Source organism: Anguilla rostrata, chromosome 2, assembly GCF_018555375.3.
Source record: "Anguilla rostrata isolate EN2019 chromosome 2, ASM1855537v3, whole genome shotgun sequence".
In the NCBI taxonomy this organism is placed as follows: Eukaryota; Metazoa; Chordata; class Actinopteri; order Anguilliformes; family Anguillidae; genus Anguilla; species Anguilla rostrata.
This window is the reverse complement of record NC_057934.1, coordinates 38,899,583-38,920,148: the sequence shown is the minus strand read 5'-3', so window position 1 is coordinate 38,920,148 and position 20,566 is coordinate 38,899,583. Positions and strand designations below refer to the sequence as shown.

The 20,566-nt window shown below is 39.6% G+C and overlaps 2 protein-coding genes across 3 annotated transcripts; one reads left to right on the top strand and one right to left on the bottom strand.

The window, feature by feature from the left end:
* Nucleotides 1-28: 28 nt before the first annotated feature.
* On the bottom strand, nt 29-13,964 carry LOC135249207 (coronin-1A-like). Its single transcript, XM_064324593.1, has 11 exons — nt 13,825-13,964; nt 10,220-10,423; nt 6,540-6,662; nt 5,916-6,045; nt 5,357-5,538; nt 4,697-4,816; nt 3,054-3,158; nt 2,383-2,528; nt 2,197-2,254; nt 1,602-1,814; nt 29-418 (listed from the first exon to the last, which is right to left on the bottom strand). Exons 2-11 carry the CDS (start codon nt 10,415-10,417, stop codon nt 326-328), a joined length of 1,368 nt encoding a protein of 455 aa, XP_064180663.1. The 5' UTR covers nt 10,418-10,423; nt 13,825-13,964; the 3' UTR covers nt 29-325.
* A 484-nt stretch (nt 13,965-14,448) lies between these two features.
* Nucleotides 14,449-20,566, top strand: pelo (pelota mRNA surveillance and ribosome rescue factor). 2 transcript variants are annotated; one of them, XM_064324621.1, is made up of 13 exons: nt 14,449-14,539; nt 15,799-15,891; nt 16,101-16,251; nt 16,784-16,874; nt 17,185-17,348; nt 17,536-17,596; nt 18,047-18,208; nt 18,328-18,374; nt 18,831-18,904; nt 19,019-19,090; nt 19,175-19,249; nt 19,378-19,409; nt 19,927-20,566. In XM_064324621.1, the coding sequence occupies exons 2-13, from the start codon at nt 15,812-15,814 to the stop codon at nt 20,019-20,021; spliced, it is 1,104 nt and encodes a 367-aa protein (XP_064180691.1). In that variant the 5' UTR covers nt 14,449-14,539; nt 15,799-15,811; the 3' UTR covers nt 20,022-20,566. The 2 variants fall into 2 exon arrangements, with proteins under 2 accessions (XP_064180691.1, XP_064180690.1); XM_064324620.1 differs by having other exon boundaries at nt 14,465-14,702.

Sequence of the window (20,566 nt, the reverse complement as noted above, 5' to 3'; positions counted from 1 at the left end):
TTTTGATCAAAAAAACACAAACACCATAGATGTTTGAAATGCGCATTTTATTCGATCATTTCATAAACCAAGAAACACATATTGAAAATTTAATGATTTAATTTCACAGGATGCTTTTTATAACCCCTCAATTCAAGCTCTCAGAATATTTTTTCCATATAAAAATATTATTGGAAGTTTTCTTCCAAAATAGGGCAAAAGCAGTCCTTCCTTACCTGTTTCTTAATTGCAACAAATGTTCATTTACACATTCCCTGCCCTTCTCACTCACTCTCTGCTCACAAGCCCCTCTTCGCTGCCCCCCTCCCATTCCATTCATTATTCATCAGTTTTTTGCCTCCAGTGATTCCACTCTTTTAGTCAACTGTTCCACTGCAACCTTTAGCTTCCTCAACTCCTGCTGCAGAGAATTCACTCCCTAAAGACAGAGAGAGAGAGAGAGAGAGATGAGTAAAATAGTAGCACAGGTGCCAGCCTGAGAGTAAAGTTTCAAATTTATATAAAATTCGCAACAACCAGTTAACTAAAAAGCTAAGCCCCATTGTTTTTGTAGATAGTTGGCGAGGGCTGAAAAATTGGCACTACAAATATTAACTTTTGGGGTCATTGCAATATTGCAGTGCCCATGGGTCACCAGAAATTAAACCAATTTCTTGTGGGTCTCCTCATTTTTTGGAAAATAAAAAAAGTATATTGGTTTTTCTGCATCCTGAGAAGGTTCAATTCTTAGTCATTTCCAATTTAGCTTGCTCGCAAAAAAGATCATCATTTACATATTAGATATCGGTATATCAACATATCACCAGTCTTAGAGATTTAGTGACATACATTGTACTCACTGAAAACCTGCCATTTAGCCAAGGCGGAAAGAAAGCCAATCTCGGCACATATTGTTTTGTTTTTTTGTCAAGAATCATTTAAAAATATTTCTGGGCCATTTGTGAATGTACAAGGTTACAGTTCTCAATTACCATAGTAATTAGGAGTTCCACTGAAGTTAATCCAATAAATGCTTTTTTATGCTTAATAGTTTACAAGGTATAAATAGTATAGCTTATCAAAGTACAGGCCATTCAATAGCAGTTGGGAAGATAAAGCTAGTAAAATTTGGTATGCCAAGCTTTAAAACCGTAGGAGTAACCAATGTGAAATAATTATGATGAGAGAAAGCTAAATAATTAGATTCGGACAGAAAAACCAGAAGCCCATTGAAATAGCCTACACTGATTTATAGTTGCAATTGTCAAGATGCAATGAGCAAAAGTGGGTTGAGCAAATCAAAAGCAATAGACAGCATAAGGGTGAAACAGATATACGTGCTTTATAAAAGTATTCATATACTGACTTGCAGTAGTACTATCAGTAGCACTATCAGTACTACTGTATATTCAGTAGTACTATCCAAACAAAATAAATGACTAATGATTTAGCCTGTTAGGTTTTAAAAAGCTTTCAAATTTATTTGGAATGGTCAGCAACTTTTTTTTCGAAAAGTTGCTGTCTAGTCAGTGCACTCCAATACTAAATATCTTTTGTGACCACATTCCCAACCATTCGGTCTTTAAAGCAATATCATGAAAAAAGGAGAAACGTTCACTCACCGTGCTGTCACCTTGTCGATGCACCGAGGCAGCAGTGGTGGTACTCATCACGCTCTTGTGAACTTTGAACTCTTTTGTTTTGGTTGCCACAAATCCATCTTTCAGAGAGATTAGAATTGGCTTGCCTTCTTTACCTGAAAACCAATCAGAGGCCTCCACTGAAGGCTCTGGACCTATTGTGTCAGGATACAGATCCTCTTGAAAGAGATCAGACTGAGGAATATATAAAGAAAAATAAATCAGGTTATTTTGTCTTTATTGAGGAATTGCTAGTGAGCAATGAGAGGGTATAATCTCAGTTTATTAGAACCGTCCTATCCCTGGGTGAGGCTAGAGCCAATTGTGATTTTCCCTGTGGGGCTGTCAGCCAATATCAAAAGCAGACTGTGCGGCCCACCCATGCATTGGATCACTGCCTTAACAGGATGAGCCACACAGCAGCAAATTTTATCTGCGTACATAACTTTACTGACCGCAATGAGGACATATAGACTGTACTCTGTACAAGACAGACTACAAATACAAGTACAATATTTATAGTGTTTTGGTATATTCATATTCCATTTGATAGCGCTAATATTGGGTTTGCCTTTACCTTGCGGGGAACAGTCATTACAATGGGCTCACACTTCCTCTCGTGAAGCTTGTAGAACCTGAAAGGACACGTGACTATTGTTAGACAGATCATTCCTCACGCGCACTCACAAACAGCAGCACGGTGCAGTACTGCTCACTGAGTGAAAGAAAAAGAGGCATCAGGAGTCACCATCATGTTATATACCTGGCAATTTCACACTTGTTGACCTCCAGGCCCCTCTTGGGCATGTAGCCCATGCCCTTCTGGCTCTCTTTGCTGCTGTACATGGAGAGGTAGTGAACATAGGGCGCCTCATCGGTCACCTCAAAATACCGGATACTGCTGTCACCCTGGGACAAAGGAGACGAGGTTCATACACTTCTGTTACAACAGTTCAGGCCCTCTCCATACTTTCTTTGTGTATGTCATATTATATATTGTATCAAATGTAATTTTAAACATTTATTAAGATTATAACATACGTATGATTTCCTATTTACTGATTACAGCACTCTTGATCAGTTACAAACAAATTATCTATATTCATATTTTATTTGATGAATACCCTAATCAAGGGTGTGTATTTGAGGACATACCATAATTGTAGTCCAGCAAGAGCAAATAACCAAGCACAGTACAACAAATTGCATAATTCAACAACTGCATCAGAATACCTAATGGAAAATCAACTCAGAACACTTTTAAATGCAAATCATTAAGTGCAGAACGTCCAAAGAGATACACGTACCGTACATACAATCTAAAACAATTACTGTAACAACACAAATAATCCAATGTAAAGTAAATAGGACATACACTGAGATATTTCAAAAATGGAATCTATCTGTTAAAACATATATACACTAAGGCCCTACCTTGCCACAGAGGTACACAATGCTTGTGTCAGGGTCAAAGAAGGGTAAGATCACTCCACTGCTTGTGTCCAATTCCTGCAGGGTCAGGGGCTCACCAAAGTTCTTCTGTAAAATGCATATTTTTTCACTTAAACTACTGACATGATGCAACAATTATCATGTGCACTTGTGGTTATACGTGCTGTGTGTCTCAGTAATCTCTCATATAGTATATGGCACATGTAATGTTTTCATAGAGAAGGCACAACACTGTATAACGTCCTCATTAGGAAGGCACATGTAATGTCAATACCACTATTTGCGTCGATACCACAATTTAAAATAAAATAAAATATTTGAATGTACACTCACTAGAGAAACTCTGCCGCCAAACAGTCCTTGCTCTCTCATGCATTTTTTTACATCCATTTATACAGAGCTTTTACATTTTTTACATCCATTTATACAGAGCTTTTACATTTTTTACATCCATTTATACAGAGCTTTTACATTTTTTACATCTGTTTATACAGCTGGGTAAATACTGAAGCGATTCAGTTTAAGTACCTTGCTCAAGGGTACAACACCATCGTCCCAGCTGGGAACTGAACCTAGGTATACAAACCCAGTTCATTCACCATCATACAACACTGCTGCCACTATGTCATGCAGGATACAGCATGACACAAAGAATGCACTGACTTCCTGAGGGCTATATTTTAATGTACCACTGAACAGGCCAAAACATCTGAAATACATTTTTAACGTTCCGAAGGCACGCTCAATCGTTGACCTAGCCCTGTCAAACGCACAAATAAAAGCTGTCAGTGTGTTCTGGCTCAATGTATGGAGTAAGCAGCCATGATTCTAGTGGATAGCCAACAAGCAATGTAAATGCGCTGACTATAAATGCACTCCCTGCAGCCCCGCCTCACATGGCATCCCATAATATACTCCATTTGACTGCAGTGACAGTTAGAAATGAACATAACAAGAACCAGTGAACCTACACACATTTAACAAATGCTTATTTTGCACCATTTTACAAGAATAGATCAGATCTCCCATGTTCCTGGAGTCTCACATTAAAGTAGCTTCCATTGATTAACTCCATACTGCAGCTGCAACTGCAGTGCCTGAATAACTAATAACAGAACACAGCTTGCAGATGAAATAGTCAAATAGAAAGAAACAAAACGCGACCACATTATTGATCACCAGACTTGCATAGCGCCCAATGTTTCTATGGACACAGCTTCTATTGTGATGCCCAACCCATTCCAGGGAGCAAAAGCTGGAATTTAGATGTCTAGAGGGATGGAAATCTAGGTTTAGAGACATAAGGTTTTGACATAAATTAAATAGGTTAACCCCAATATTGCTCAGGTTTTACCCGGATGTAGCCTGGCTACATCGTAGCTGGCTAGAAAACCTTCACTTTTCAACCAAAAGTTTAAGCCTGAATGCCTAGATTGCATTTCACCACAAAAATGTTCACTGTAATATTAATGCAAACGGGTTCACAGCAGACCACGAAACTACCAAACCTGCCGCAAGTGACAAATATTCTGTTTACGGGACACAAAGCTAGCTATTCCATCTGCGCTTACATTGTCTTGCAAAAAAGGACCCATGTTTTTGTGGAAGGTGCTGAATCGACTCACCGGGTCCCAAAGTGCCACCTGCCTCTCACTCATACGGCTGAAGCCTGTGGTCAAGATCTTTCCATCAGAAACAAACACTGCCCGGACTGGTCGAGAGCCTTCATGGGGCTTTTCCTTCTCCTGCAAGAGAAAGAGAAAAAAGACCGAGAGAGTGAGAGAGAGCAAGAGATGTCTGTCATTGGGGATTTGCTGGGCGGTTAATCCTCTTCTACAGCATGGATGGGCCTCTCAGCCTGATATGAAATCCAGTCCATGCTAGTGCTGACTGTGGCTGGCACAGGTGGCTCTAGCGTGGCCCAGTGATTGGGAGAGTTTCAGTCAGCTAGTACTACATGACATCATCTCATCATGTACCTGCAACCCCCCACTGTTCAGTCAGGCACCCACAAGTTCCTGTTGAGCGGCACATGAAGTATCTTTCTCTGACTCATGTCTCTGCAAGCCCAACTTGTGAACTGCACTGATAAGAATCAGCAGCTGACATCATGTGCTTTTGAGGAAAGCACATGCTTTTCTTTACTCTTCAAAATCACTAGCCAAGGACGTAATGACTGTTACAGTGTGAGTATGGTCGTGCATTGGGGAAAAGGGGGGAGAAGCATAAACTTCTTCATTGATGGACAGTGTACTGTGTAGAATTCTGAGGACGTAGGCACTGACAGCAATGACAGTGCCCTTGCGAGGGTCCAAGACGCGGAGCATCTTGTCTTTGCAGGAGGTGAGAATCTGGGAGCCATCCGGGTTCCAGCAGGCACTGTAGATGAGGTCGGAGTGTAGGGACTCAATCCGCACCACTGCTTCCCCACATGCCACATTCCACAGGATCACCACATTGTCACAGGCTGAAGGGAGAGAAAGGAGCGGCAGAAAACATACAGGGGAGAGGACAAACCAAAATAAGAGAGTGACACAGCAAAGGTGAGATGAGCTGTATTGCTAGAGTATCTCTGCAGTAGTGAAGTACTGACATGTTTATCAATAAGCGTATTAATATTAACAGCAGTACATTATAATAGTAGCAGTACTGCAGTAGTGACACAGCTCGGCTATATGAATGTGGTAGCATTGGCAGTATAAGAGTACCAGTGTAGTCTAGTAGTATTAATAGAGATAATGTAGCAACTTCACTAGTGTTCTTGGAGCCTTGCAATCAGCAGCAGATTATGGGCAGTGGGTCTGTAGTCATCTAGCAATAGTAGTATTAGCTACAGTAGTGCACCTGCACTCAGGAGCACATTATGGGCTGTGGGGTGCCAGCTGATGATGCCAACTCTTTTGGAATGTCCCTCTAGCATGACCACTGGCTCGGTCAGGGGCTTTATTAGGCCTCCATCCGGAATTTCCCAAATCTAAAGAAAAGGCAGCGACAGACAGTGATGAGACACTGACGGACAGTACACTACTGATGGAGAGATATACGATACATATTCACACAAAGCACAGCGACTGCATGCAGCAGCCCAGTGGGCTTTCCTGCCAGTATGTTCAATATATCGACATTCTGGGTAGACCACATGTGACCAGTTCATCAGCACAGCGGGCCATCCATTCAGTACATTCAGTACATCAATACTGTGGGCTATCATCTTAGTATATTCAGTTTATTAGTACCATGGACTATCTACTTAGTATATTCAGTTCATTAATACTGTGGACTACCCCCTAGATACATTCAGAACATCAGTACTGTGGGCTATCCACTTAGTACATTTAGTAAGTCAATACATTGAAATGTCCACTTAGCATATCATAACTGTCCCTTGCACAGTGCTCCAAAACCTTGCACAAGTCACACACATAAGTAACCATCCTACCAGCCCCACCTCCATTCAGTGACTCTCACCATAACACTGCAGTCCTCTGAACCACTGGCGATGATGTTGTCATTGTGGGGACACCACTCAATATCCAGCACCGGGCCAGTGTGTCCACAGACAGTGGGGTAGGACATGTCGATACGCCCCGTCTGAGGGAGAGAGGGGTAAAATTATAAGGACAAGACAAACACACAATCACTGATTACTGGACACTACACTCAAGAATTCCTCAGAATTTATACAAGCAATACAGATTTCACACTATACGGATTTAACATTAAGCAAGAGAGAGTGTGTGGGAAACTTGTACAGTCCGCAAGATACAGCCTGTAGAGGTTGTTCTTCAGGCTGCAACAGAAGATCCTCAAAGACTCATCCTTTCTGACTGCAGTAGGAGGTGTACTGACCACTTATAAGACGAGAGCGGAAAAAGATAACATACACTATTTCAAGACACATTTTGTTTTCACGTGGGAATTGTAGTTCACGTTTCAAAAAGTCAGTGACATGTGAAAATGTGAAGATGCAAATGGCTGAAAGTGACCTATTTTCTTTTCACATGTGAAAAAAGGCTAATTTCACATGATTTTTTGTAAGGGATATCTAGCAGCTGAAAGGTCCAGTAGGATTAGAACAAAACAGAGAGAAGATGTTCAAGCTGACTGAAGCTTGACACTGACATAAAATGAAGAAATTCACCAGTACTTACACATTAGCTGACTAGACACAGTATAAACCTAATTGTAAAGACCCTACATGAAAAGAGAAAAACAAAACTGAGTAGGCCTACAGTGTAAATGAGTGAGTAAATTTCGCAGTAAGAAAAAAAGATAGAGAATGAGTGTGAGAGAAAGAATAGATGAGAAAGGCAAGGGAGGACAAGAGGCCCCATCAGCTGATGCCAATTTAATAATTACGCCTCTAAATTTTCGCTAACTTTGTTACAGCCTTTATGAAACTGAGCTCACATTGCCTGCAGATGCTACTTTGTGGCTCTTACCCAGTCCACATTCCATCCAAACCATGTAAATAACAACCTTACATCCCATTCAACAGTACAGTGATTAACACTCAGAAAGAGCTGACTGATTTTCTTGTTTTCTTCCCCTTGCAGTTTAAGCATGTGACTTCCATAAGGAGCTCTACTGACAGATATAGTCTAATTGGGAGCTATTCTATCTTTGTGCATTTTGTCTGTTTCCCTTTTATTTCCAGCAGTATCTGAATATTTTACTAACTTGCACTCGCAGTTCAGCGGTGGGTCTATTTCCATTTCAAAAGTGAGGATTTTATTGGAAAAGCAACATCATATAAGCACAAAGACCAACATGAAATAGGACTCTACAGCAAATAAATCAGCCAGTGAACAAAACACTTGCATTCAAAACATCATATGAAATTCACTCATAAGAGGTATTCATTGGTTAAAATAATTCCAGTTCACAAACCCCTCATTCATCCAAGCTAGTCAGCCCAGAAGATATCCCAGGTCAGTGCAGATTATCTACAGGCATGGAATTCCTATTTCCATTTCTTCGCCAAGAGGCAGCAATGGACTAGAGGACCTACTATTGTTTGTGTTTGATTATTCAGAGTATACCTTGCCACAGCATCAACTAAAATCCTTCCCTCCATAGTAAACACCACTTCACACAATGGCCAATTGTGCATCACCCTGAGGCTGGTCAGGCCACATTTGGCACCGCCAGGGTCAGGATTCAGTTCCGGATTCAGTGCACTGCACAGAGAACCAGTTCTTAGATGGGTACGCCACCTGAGAGCCCCAAGGCACAGAATGTAATACTGATGTTCCTCTAACTCAATGGGACAGTGCGTTGTGAAAACTAGCTATTTGTGTTGCTTCACATCACTATACATAACACCCACTGCCCGATCCGGATGGAGCGCCAATGTGACTTTTTGAAAGCTTGCTTTGCATATTTAACTCGTCAAATGGCCATTCATGCAGTGTATACAAAAAAGTAATATTCAGATTTGATTACAATCTGTGCATGTGCAAATGCATTCACAGCTAGAATCATCACCAGAGGAAATGCATTTATGCACTGATCGCCCATTGCATAGCTTCTGTGTATACTGTGAAAATGGATATAGCAGAAACTGTAGTACAACAGAAATCTCTCTAGATTTCTCTCTTTATCTGAGATGCACACCAGTTTCTCTCTCAGTCTGGCTACTCTCCCCACTTCCTGCATCAAAAAAGGGTGACAGTATCGCTCTCCTTATATGGTCAAAAAAACAACATGGAAAATAAGAGTGACAGGCAAAATAAGAAACTCAGACCCACACTTCCTGATTTAGAAAAAATGTTTGTTCTTAAATTCTCAAACATTCAAATGTCATGTGCAACCAAGAGGGTTGAATTAACATTACATGCTAATACATTCAGACTAAAATGGTTAATAATGATCTAGCAGATCATGGCCAAACTAAGATGATCAAAGTTACAAATTTAATAAGAGGATTTTGGATTTTGTTGAATTTTATCTTAATTTTGTATCCTTATATTAGAATTAGCACCATTAAATTGTACCATTATCTAGTTTAACTTGAGTTGGGTGTGTAACTAAACTTTATCATGTCAAGTGCATGAACCTGAGGAAAGAACAGTCCATATGACACAAGTGTTCTCCTCCGATGTCCTCAGCTGCAGGCCAGTAACTATAAGCCACACAATACTACAGCAGAATTCCACTGATAGGAGAGGATTACTGTATCACTCACTGAGAACAGCTGGTAGCCCGCGGTCACCTGGTACGTTTGGGCACACTGTGTGGTCTCTCAGTCATAGAGTCTAAAGCAATTATAGGGCCCTGCATAAGATTACTGTATGAGCCACTCAAGAGCCACATGGTGCCTGTTTTCAACAATCAAAAAGATTAGCCCAAGCAGCAGTGGACAGTTAGAAATAACATTGCTTTTTTCTGACCACACCAGCACTCTGTTGCATGTTTTGCAAGTTGCCTTGTGGTACAGGAAAGTTACTAAAGCGTAACTGAAATTTTGACGAGTGGAAAAACAGAACTGAAAAGAACGCTTCAGTGCTTCAGAGTCTTAGACATAGAAACTGTATCAACATTCTCTTCAGACAGCAAAGGATAGTTCTGACCTTGCAAGAAAGGCATCAACCAACCCTACTGCTAAAAACATAAAATATCTTGTATTTGCCTATTTTTGTGCTGCTCATCATATTTGGCAGATCCTGAGATATTACATTAATTATTCACACTGCTGTCACCTTTCTGCAGGGGACCCTGCATTGATGCTATATCTGAGTCAAATACAAATTACTTGATGTTCTGTGGTAAAGCATCTCACTCAAGATCAAAACGTTCAGGGAAAACACCAACCATTAGGTTTGGTGTTTTCACACCACTCTATGCTGCATACAGTTTGCCTTCACATACATTAAAAATACAGTGTTAATCCTCATGAAAAATCAACACTTTGTTCATACAAACAGAATGACATCATTTCTGTCATTATCATCTTTAACCCTTCTCATAATTTAACCTACAAACACACTCCATCTGTTAATATTTTTTATAATTAATATATACAGTAGATTTTTTTTTGCACCATCCTGGCATGCACATTATATCAGCATTATGTTTTATTTGAAAATTTTAAATATTTTTGCCATAATTTAACTGCTCATTTGTACTGTAATTTATCTTGAACCCACCTTGTTCAAAGGGAGGACCATGAAAGCACCTCCACCACTGGCATCCACGATCATGGCCACAAACTTGGGGTTGACAGAGCAGAAGTTACTGTCCCAGGTCATCTGAGAGATCCTGATGTCATCGTAGCACTGGTCAGCTTTTACAGCTTGGCCAAAGACATGACGGAACTTACTGGCCCTGACAACCTGCCTGGCCATTGTGACCTGCAAGCATAGGAAAAGGATGCAGGAGAGAAAGGACCAATTTACTACATACAGAAACAAATTAAAGTGGCACAATGAACACACAACAGTGCTAATACATAAAGAGATGATACTTCCTTCCACTTGCTGCTCTTCATAGAACACAAACACTAACAGTATTCCACTGCTTCCAAATGAATATCAGCATATATTTTATGTACTGCTATTCTGTATTTCACAATTTTAGTTAGTCCATTTGAACAGGAAATAATTAATCTAAGCTGTAGAGTATTAAGGCAGTAAATATAGCTGGTAATGACCTATATTTATTCTTATCGACTAACTGATACCTGTCATTCAACCCTTAATTTGGCAAAGGAACATGACAGAAGTGGTGGTCAGTATTGCAAAACAGAGAAAGCTCCTACATCAACAGATTGTGTTCTGATACAATATTAATACACAGACAGCAAGTGACAAAATGATGGCACTGTTTAAGACAACATCCTGCCCTCATGTGGAGACAGAGACAGAATTTTTAGATGTTATAGTACAAAAGCTACAATATGAAAGAATGAAAAAATTGTATCGAAATATAATATGGTCAAAAAGGTTATAAATAGTTATAATAAAAAAAGCATTTAATTCAGAGACAATTGTAGCTTCTGTCCAGAAAGGTTCTCTGCAAAAATGCATGCACACGCACACTAGGAAAGAGGAAGGAAAAGACAAAGCTGAGCAACAGAAAAAAGAAATAATGGGATATAGCCTATTCCAAACCCACTTCCCCTCATATTGTGCATTTTCTCAAACCTTCAACATTAGCACTCACACATACAAAAATATGCATACACATGTACACAAACACACCTGCACACACATGCTCATACACCCATCTCACACACACAATAATGAAACCTGTCCACATTTAGCATATGTGACCACTATTTAATCAATCCCATAATTAAGCCCTGGTATTCATGTTTGCAGTGTCTGTTGAAAAAGAGAAGTAGATAGGGTGCGAGAGAGGACGCTACTAAATCCAAACTTAAAAGATTACTATGACGACAAACAAGATTAACTGGTTTGTTGTTATAACAGTATATCCATCAATTACTACTTTTCTATCTAGATGTTCAATGTCATCATTTATTTCTACTGTAATCTTCTTCTGTAATCCAGAAAAGTGTGAGGGTGTGTGTGTGTGTGTAAGAGAGAGAGAGAGAGAGAGAGAGAGAAAGAGAGAGAGAGAGAGAGAGAGAGAGAGAGAGAATCTGTATTCAAAGAGTTGTGAAACCACTCAAAATTATCACTGCTACCCCTTTTTGATTAGACTTATATGGGATATAGGTGATATCAATTACCCCACAAATTTACTTGCTTATAAAATAGATGCCCAATGGTTTTAATAATAGTGTAATAGCCAAATTAATATATTACTGCCATGTCAGTGGAAGATTTTGTCTTACAAAAACACATCTCAGATTTTAGATAAGTCTGAACCAAATCTGAAACATGTACACTTTTACACCCAGTTCTTGGAAAATAGTAAAATAGGCTTTTCAAAAATGTCAAAAAATGTAAAATAGTCAATATGATAAACAGTGCATACATTGGATTCTGCATGACTCAATGAATGTGCCAAAAAGATTGTTTCTAGGCCGGTTTCTGAGATGCAGGCCCAAACATAAAACACTTTGTTATAATGCCAATATGTGGTCAATGTGGACAGGTGTTGGTGATTGAGTGCCCCCGGGCCTTATGGTAAGCATGTATACCAAGTTTGTTGGCAATAGGCAAAAGGGGTGCAGATATCTCCACTCTTCCTTTATGGTGCCTTCGCTGCCAATTTGTCAGTACATGGCAGCCATATTGTTCGACTGAGCAACTATCTTTTTACAACTCTTAAAGACAAAGGTCCAAAGAAGTATCACCCAAAATTGCAGCTAGATTGGGTGATTGCTCTTGGAGGAGATGAGTTTTTGACAAATATGTACTTTTGTTGCAGAGTAACTGAAACATAAAAAACATTTCTGATATAGTGGTAAAATTTCATACAACTTGGTGTGTGCTTCTTGAAAATAAGTAATACATAAGAAAGCAAAAGTTGTTTGAAATCAGTAGCCGACATTCAAAGTACCAGGGGAATGTCCAATGGAAACAGACACTGAATTCAGCAGCACACCAGTGCCAGGGTATTTCAAAAATCGTTGTGTTTTATTGCTACACTGCGATCATAAATTCGCCGCTCCCTTGTCCTGGCATTCGGTTAAAAAATTATTTTTTTTGCATTCCCACGACTGAGTTCTGACTAAAGGATGGGCCAATGGGATGAGGACAAAATGTGCGCCCAGTGTTCATGGGAGTTGTAGCATCGTGTAGTGTCAACGCGAATAGAGTTAATTATTCCAGATGCCTTTTGAAAAAGAGAGACGGAGACACCACACTGCACCACTCCCGAATGGCGGGTGTTAATGTCAAGCCCTGCCCATAGCCATGAACATCACGTCCAGTTCATAGAGCAAGGAAAGGCTAGGTCAGAAAGTTATGACAAGTCAAACTAGGCATGACGACAAGATATGGTAGGCTACACTTACAGCATTAAGATAACGATAAGTACAATATAAGTTCTGGATGAAGTACAAGTGCAATATGAAAAGTTATAGAGAACAACGATACAACTGAGATGAGAGGGATCCTAGATTGGACCCTGTTGAGTAGTGATTGGATTAATTCAGGTACACTCTGCGTGTGCAAGAGATGCGTCAGCAAACGGCGAAAAGTGGTTCGTCGATGATTTCAAATGTTTTCAAATAGGCTAACATTTATAATGGGCACCGGTGATTAAACGTTCATTAATTCCATAGCGATAAGCCTAATAGTCAAAAACGACATTATTAGGCCCTATATCAGGCATGGAAACTCCAACTTGTCACAGAAATATGTAGCCTGCAGTAAAATGTGCAGTGTTAATTCAACTCTTAACAGATACCATTTGGTCACACATTCCATGTGGCCATTTTACTGTGTAGTCTTGTGCATTTTGAATATATTGTAAATGTAAACAGTCTTCCAATGAATTATGCATTAACTGCAAGACTTGGCACAATTTTCCGCTACACGGAATTAAACCAGTTACTTGTGACTAATAAACAGCATATTTGTAAACAACTGATTTATAGTTTGTTTAAATTGACATCTGAGTGTATTAATTCAGCGAACAATATTTACTGAAATTGATGAGGAACATGAATTAATACCCAAATTACCGATAGAGACAACAATTAGCAAATGCTGCGTTCGTCTATATTCATTTAAATAAAGTTTAAAGTTTAAAACTTGTATGTATGATATTTATAGGCTGTGATAAGGCATTTCACAGTGTCAGGGTAATTTTGAAAAGTGATAAAATGATCCACTACCTGCTAATCGGGTGAACTTCTCCGGATTTAGGTCGACAGAGAACTGTTGAAGACTTCGTCAACGGAGAACGAACCGTTTGAACGCTCCAGAGGAGACTTTACAAGTGATGGAGGAAGTAGAGAAGGGGTGGGAGGTGCCGTTTGTTTTCTGAGATTAAATTACTGAGTTCAGGCACATTTGGAAAAAGAATGATTTTATAACGTATGATTAATATGCAACAATGGAATTATTTAGTCACATCTTAGTCATTCTTGTTAAAGAATATAGAACCAAGCAAAGTAAATAAATGCCAAATAACACAGAAAAACACCAGAATACAGTGAGACGTATTGTTTTTGCAGTGTGAATTAATTGCTGTGCTGTGCAGGCTGAAGTCACAAGTTTTGCAAACGTAGTAAGTAAAGAAATAACATATTTGCTGAAACAAATTTGAAATGGTTTTATTTATTATAATCGAATACATCTCATTTTAACAGTTACAACTGGTTTATTAATTACTGTATTATCTTTTTGGTTATTTATTTTTTTTATTTATTATTATTATTTTTTAAAATAATCACACGCACAAGGTGGCGCTGTAGCATATTGAAGTAAACGGAAATGACACAATCTGAAAAGTCTCTACCTCAAGTTCCCCGGTATGTATAGAGCGGAATGACGTGGACTATGGGCGACGGCGACTGCGACTGTGGAGTGATTCATTCCCCAATGAAAGTATGGTTTATTTTAATCGAAGTGAAACAGAAATAAGCGCAGTTTATAAATTAATTAAATAACGCAATTGAAACAAGAAAGGGAAAAAAAACACGCCATTGTAATAACAAGGCTATTTCAACATGAAGTTACTTCATAAAGATATCGAGAAAGATTATGCTGGGTAAGTGGTCGAAACCAAACGACTAGCCTATTTATCGATAGCTATACGAGTAGCATAAATAACGTTATCGATAGCTGCCTCTAAATTAACGTTAACTGGTGGTGCCGCGCTGACCACAAATAACTATCCGCTGATAGCTTATTAAATGGTAATACAGCAAAGTAACGACAGATAATGTAAATATGCGTACGTGTTGATGTTTAATTGAAAAACGAAGGCTAGTAGCTTGGCAATGAACATTTTGACAGCTTGATATTTGGCTACCGTAGATCCATGGGCAACCATTTAGTTCACGTTAAACGTTTATTGGCCATTTATAGTAGTTGGAATTATTTGCCACGAACTGGATAAAAATAAAATAAAACACAGTATGCATTCATTAGAAGAAGACGAATATGAATACATTAACTAATAAAAAAAAGTATATTAAAACGCAGTCGGCGTATCGTTGAGGGAAACTAAGTTTTTTGGCTACGCTATTAGGATAAATCAGCCTTATTTTGCTATATGAAGAGGAAGTTGAAAGTTGTGACGCTGGGGCATTAGCGAAGGCATTTGGAAACATTGAAAATTGATTTGAATTTTTTAATTCCAAAGCAACGATTGATGTATGTCTTTGACAACTTACAAAATTATTGTAATCATATTTTTGATGGCGGCCAAACCATACAGATGTGTATTCCTTTTTTAAAGATTTTGGAAGAAAATCGTCTACAGAAGTAGCAATAGCTTTAGTCCAGTGAACAGAGGTGGAAAATCCAGGTTCAGAAAGTAAAAGTGTTCCCCAATATTTTGTTACAAAAACCTGGATTTGGTCTTTCGCTCAATTCTTCAGCCAGTAGGTAGAACTAATTTGTGAAATCAGAGTTCATAGGTGGAAAAAACACATGGCAGGACTTTTACTTTCTGTCGAATGAATTTTCCCCCTATGCTAATGAGTATCTCAAGGTATCTCAGGACTATCACATTTTGTGGAACTGTAATGTATCTTGTGATGTCTGCATTGTATTTGCCAGTTTTTTTTTTGTTCAGTTTCAATGGACCCCTGGCTAACCAGTCAGCTCGTTTAGTGTGTCCTGTAATGCTTCTCTCTTAGTCAAGTGACCCTAATGCCGGAGGAGGCCGAGGACATGTGGCACACCTACAACCTCCTGCAGGTGGGAGACAGCCTGAGAGCCTCCACCATAAGGTGAGACTTGCCTTGTTTACCTGTGATACCTGTGTATGTCTGGCAGTTAACATATTGAGTGTACTCTTTTCATTGACATTTCTTTAGTTAGTGCTGTTGATTTATCTCTGTTTCTTTCTGTCTCTCTCTCTTGCCCTGTCTCTCTCTCATTAGCCATTGCTTGTTCCTTTAGTGTGGGGACAGGTCAGTAATTTTGTTGCTTATTTCAGGAAGGTACAGACAGAGTCATCCACAGGAAGTGTTGGCAGCTCCAGGGTTCGCACTACATTGACAGTGTCTGTGGAAGCCATTGACTTTGACTCTCAAGCCTGCCAATTGAGGGTGAAGGGAACCAACATCGAGGAGAACCAGTATGTTAAGGTCAGAATGGGATTGTGTGTGTCCATCCATATACACAGTATCTCAGTTGTAAAAATGGTTACTACATAGTAACCAGAATTTTGTACAGTTTAGATGCTTGATGTGGTGTAGCACACACCACAATGAATACAATCCTGTGACGTGTTTTCAGATGGGAAATATGACAATATGTTAAGAAGACCTTAACATTTTAGTATTTTAACAAAAACTATCATACTTAAGCAAATGAAGAGAGCTCATACTTGCAACGATGTACTTGCTCAAATGTAGTATCTTTCTTCTAAGCAACAATCTATAAGACATTCTAACACTGCCTTACATGTTAAACTTGTTGCACCATAGGCTTGCCACACAACTGTCTGGCCTGCATAAGGCTCCTGTGCTCAACTGAAGAAGGCATACACCTTTGACTGTACATAACACACAAAACAAACAGTGTGGCTAGCTGACGAATCTTCATATTTAGTGCTTTTTTCTGGATTCACATGTGAAGAAAAGGTCTCACTGTTGCCATATTTTCCTTTTTCCACAGATGGGTGCCTATCACACCATTGAGCTGGAGCTCAACCGGAAATTCACACTTGCCAAGAAAATCTGGGACAGCGTTGTGCTGGACAGGATAGGTAGTTATCTGTCTGTCTGTTTTTGTGTACTGCGTTAGCCTTTGTGTCAAGTGTTTATGCTATGGTCAGATTTGACATTTATTGCTTGGGCATTCTTCTTGACTCTGGCTTTCCAGAGGGAGTGATGTGGGTGCAGTATGTATCATCGGTAAATCAAATTTTATTTATATGAACCATTTTACAAAGGCTATAAAAGGGCAGTGCTGCTGCAAGATGGGTACTTTACAGGTAGTAGATCAGAACTTCTGGCATTCAGTTGTGAACTAGCTCTGAAGATTAAGACCACTCTGTGTATGTGTCCTTCCCTCAGAGCAGGCTTGTGATCCGGCTCAGAAGGCGGACGTGGCAGCTGTGGTGATGCAGGAGGGCCTAGCCAATGTGGTCCTGGTCACCCCTGCCATGACTTTGCTTAGGGCTAAGGTTGAGGTGACCATTCCCCGCAAGAGGAGGGGAAGCTGCACTCAACATGACAAGGTGATTGCAATACCTGACGAGCCATTAGGGTTACGATAGACATAGCGAATGGCTGGAATATTTTTCATTAACATATAATACAAAGACGTTAGGAACAGGAGAAATGGATGAGATTTTGGGACTTTGATTCTGTTATTTAAATCATTGTCACTGTTCTTTTGTAAATTTATGGGGTTTTTTTTTTCAGGCTTTAGAGAGGTTCTATGAGGCAGTGATGCAGGCAATTCTCAGACATATCAACTTTGATGGTAAGGAAGACTTACCAACTCTTTACTTTTGCTTTTTCGTGTTCTGTTCCTCTTTTCTGATCTTCCTTTTGTGTGGTTTATGTGGGCTTTAGCTGACGAAAGCAAAGGCATTCTTGGACTTCAGGGTTCAGCTGCTGAGGTGGGAAGCTAGGATGCTAGTGCTAGGAAAAGGGGGCAGTGGGCAGTTGAGAGTTTAAAAGTCACTAGTGAACTAATGATTTCTTGGACAGAATGTTCCTTTTGTACTTCAGTCATGTGACCATAGAGTTCTCACAGGCAGGTTGTCCTTGCAGTAGTTCTTTTCAGCCATCACCAGCTGATAATGATGACAGAACGAGAAGCCTGGTTAGGATGGTGGGCCCATTTATTAGTGCTTTTCTGCAGGGCCTGGTGATGTCTACTGTAATCATTGATAAGCTGTTGTTTTTTTTTTCTTTTTCCAAATCTCAGTTGTGAAATGTATTCTGGTGGCAAGTCCAGGTTTTGTGAAGGACCAGTTTATCAGTTACTTGTTCCGGGAAGCAGTGCGGCAGGACTCCAAGGTCCTGCTGGAGAACAGGCCCAAGTTCATGCTGGTGCACTCCTCTTCAGGACACAAGTATTCTCTGAAAGGTAAACATGGAAAACAGAAGAGTTTGACGAGCAAATGTGCATAATTATATATATGGATATAGGAATGTATGGATATTGAAGAAGAGTAATGTTAACTGACCTCATATGTGTGCCCTCAGAAATTTTGTCTGACCCAGCTGTCACGAGCAGACTGTCCGATACCAAGGTAAGAGTTTGTCTGAGTTTTTGCTACCTTTATTGTGTCTCTTGCTTTCCTACTGTCTTCCTGCAGTGTTACTAAACAATATGGGACAAAGAACTTTGTAGGATATCAAGGGGTCCAAAATCCTATCCTCAACCTCTCTGAAAATGATTAAAATGATTGAAAAAATTAAAATTTGTCCATTTATAAAGCATTTAAATTTGGTAATTTTTCACCAGAGCCCCATTAGAAATGTTAGAATAGGAACAAATGACATAACATAAAAGCATTAAAACACACTTTATTACATTGTGGCTCATAGAAACTTCATATTTGGCATAGTTGTTGTGTATCATGTCCTTGCAACTGAGGGCTTGCGCAAAGGGGTGTAACATTGGCACTCCGAGGAAGGTTGGTTGGCCAGTCAGCATTGAGGACAGGGATTCATTTCATTTTCTGGGTTAAATCTTTGTTTTATAGGCAGCAGGAGAGGTCAAAGCTCTGGAGGATTTCTACAAGATGCTACAACATGAGCCGGACAGAGCTTTTTATGGGTAAGACAGACATGCAGGTTAAATAAAATGCACATTTTGGTAAATGACATCAGTGAGACTATTAATTCCTGTACTTTTTAAACCATTAATGAAATTTTGTGTATTTTACTGCAGACTGGCACATGTGGAGAAGGCTAATGAGGCGATGGCAATTGACGTCTTATTGATTAGTGATGAGCTTTTCAGGTGAGTACGCTCCTTTGTCCTGGTGTGCAGGTGTGGAAATGTTAAGTTGTTGAGAATGTGCTGCAGCTATTTTATCTTTCTCAGGCACCAGGAAGTAGCAACTCGAAGTCGTTACGTACGGTTGGTTGACAGTGTGAGAGACAATGGGGGGACCGTCAGGTAAATAAAGATTTAGAGGACTAAAGGAGGACTTGGAGCAATGCTTTAAAAAAAACCAAATCATGATCACCGCATGATTAGTGATTATGGTTGCACTCACAGCCCGTTTCTTTTCTTTTTCTTTTCAGAATATTTTCAAGCCTTCATGTATCTGGAGAACGTAAGTTTTCTGTACATAATATTGTGGAGTGCAACAATAACCATACGAGCTCAAATTCAAAATACTGTTTAATTGGCATGACAAAGCCAGAGCATAGAAAGCACATAATACAGAACAATTAAATGTTTGTATACATGAGAATCTATACGTATACACACACCCTGTAAAACCTCAGAGATACGATTGCTTTGGGAAAGGTTATTTGGAGTTTTTAAATGTTTGTAACTTGTATCATTCATTCATAAATGTATACATTGGCTTTCTAAATGTTTTGTCCCCTTTTCAGTGGCCAGACAATCTTTGTCCTAATATAGAAACTTCTGTTTTTGCTCCTTTCTAATTTTGTCTTCTTTATCTGTTGTGCCAAGACGTGCCCCTTTGTCTAATTGTATTTATTTATTTATTTAGAAAGTTCTCTGAGGTTTTCCTTTAAATGTATGTATTGCCAGCCCCTTGTTGCACTGAGTGAGTATGTGTATGTATAATGTCTCTCTCTCTTTCTGTTTCTGTCTGTCAGAGCTGAACCAGCTCAGTGGACTGGCAGCCATTCTTCGCTTCCCCATCCCTGACCTTTCTGAGCCCGAGGAGGACAGCAGCTCCGATGAGGAATAATTGGATCATACACATATCAGACTTATCTGCAGTCCTCACAGAGGACCATAACACACAGGCAGAAAGACGTGTTACTCACTCACCTCATGCTTAAAGGAAGGTACATACTGGTAACAGATAAAGGCGCTGACTGATGATGTATTTGGGAAGATAGCGTATACAAGCCTCACACTAAGATGGATGCAGAATTTGGCAGGGGTGGCATCAGGGCCGTAGCTCACAGCGTGTAGTGTTGGAGTAGGGGGCATGTGAACTGGGTTAGCTGAAGAAGTCCCACTGCACAACTGGTTTACTTCACTGCTCCTGTGCACCAGTTATTAAAACGGAGTGCCCTCAGTGACTGTTAGTGAGCACAGTGGTTGCGGGGATTTGCTGCACCTCGTCAAAGTCAACACGAATCGATCTGCTTTGCAGTTATGGCTGGCTGGCTTCTGCTTCTTAGTGCCAAGTTTATACCAAACATGCACAAATAATTCATAATGGTTTAATAAGGATAAACGTTGACAAATGAGATATTTAATGAAAATAAATATATTATTATTGCA

What these genes read in the sequence shown, in the direction of transcription:
- LOC135249207 (XM_064324593.1), bottom strand. Translation starts at nt 10,417, where the DNA reads ATGGCCAGGCAGGTTGTCAGGGCCAGTAAGTTCCGTCATGTCTTTGGC. An exon ending in AACAAGTGTGAAATTGCCAG is followed by an intron (nt 2,255 to 2,382) that starts GTATATAACATG and finishes GTGTCCTTTCAG; the next exon opens with GTTCTACAAGCTTCACGAGA. An exon ending in TAATGACTGTTCCCCGCAAG is followed by an intron (nt 1,815 to 2,196) that starts GTAAAGGCAAAC and finishes TATATTCCTCAG; the next exon opens with TCTGATCTCTTTCAAGAGGA.
- pelo (XM_064324620.1), top strand. Translation starts at nt 14,662, where the DNA reads ATGAAGTTACTTCATAAAGATATCGAGAAAGATTATGCTGG. An exon ending in CTGAGAGCCTCCACCATAAG is followed by an intron (nt 15,892 to 16,100) that starts GTGAGACTTGCC and finishes TGCTTATTTCAG; the next exon opens with GAAGGTACAGACAGAGTCAT. An exon ending in ACACAAGTATTCTCTGAAAG is followed by an intron (nt 18,209 to 18,327) that starts GTAAACATGGAA and finishes GTGTGCCCTCAG; the next exon opens with AAATTTTGTCTGACCCAGCT.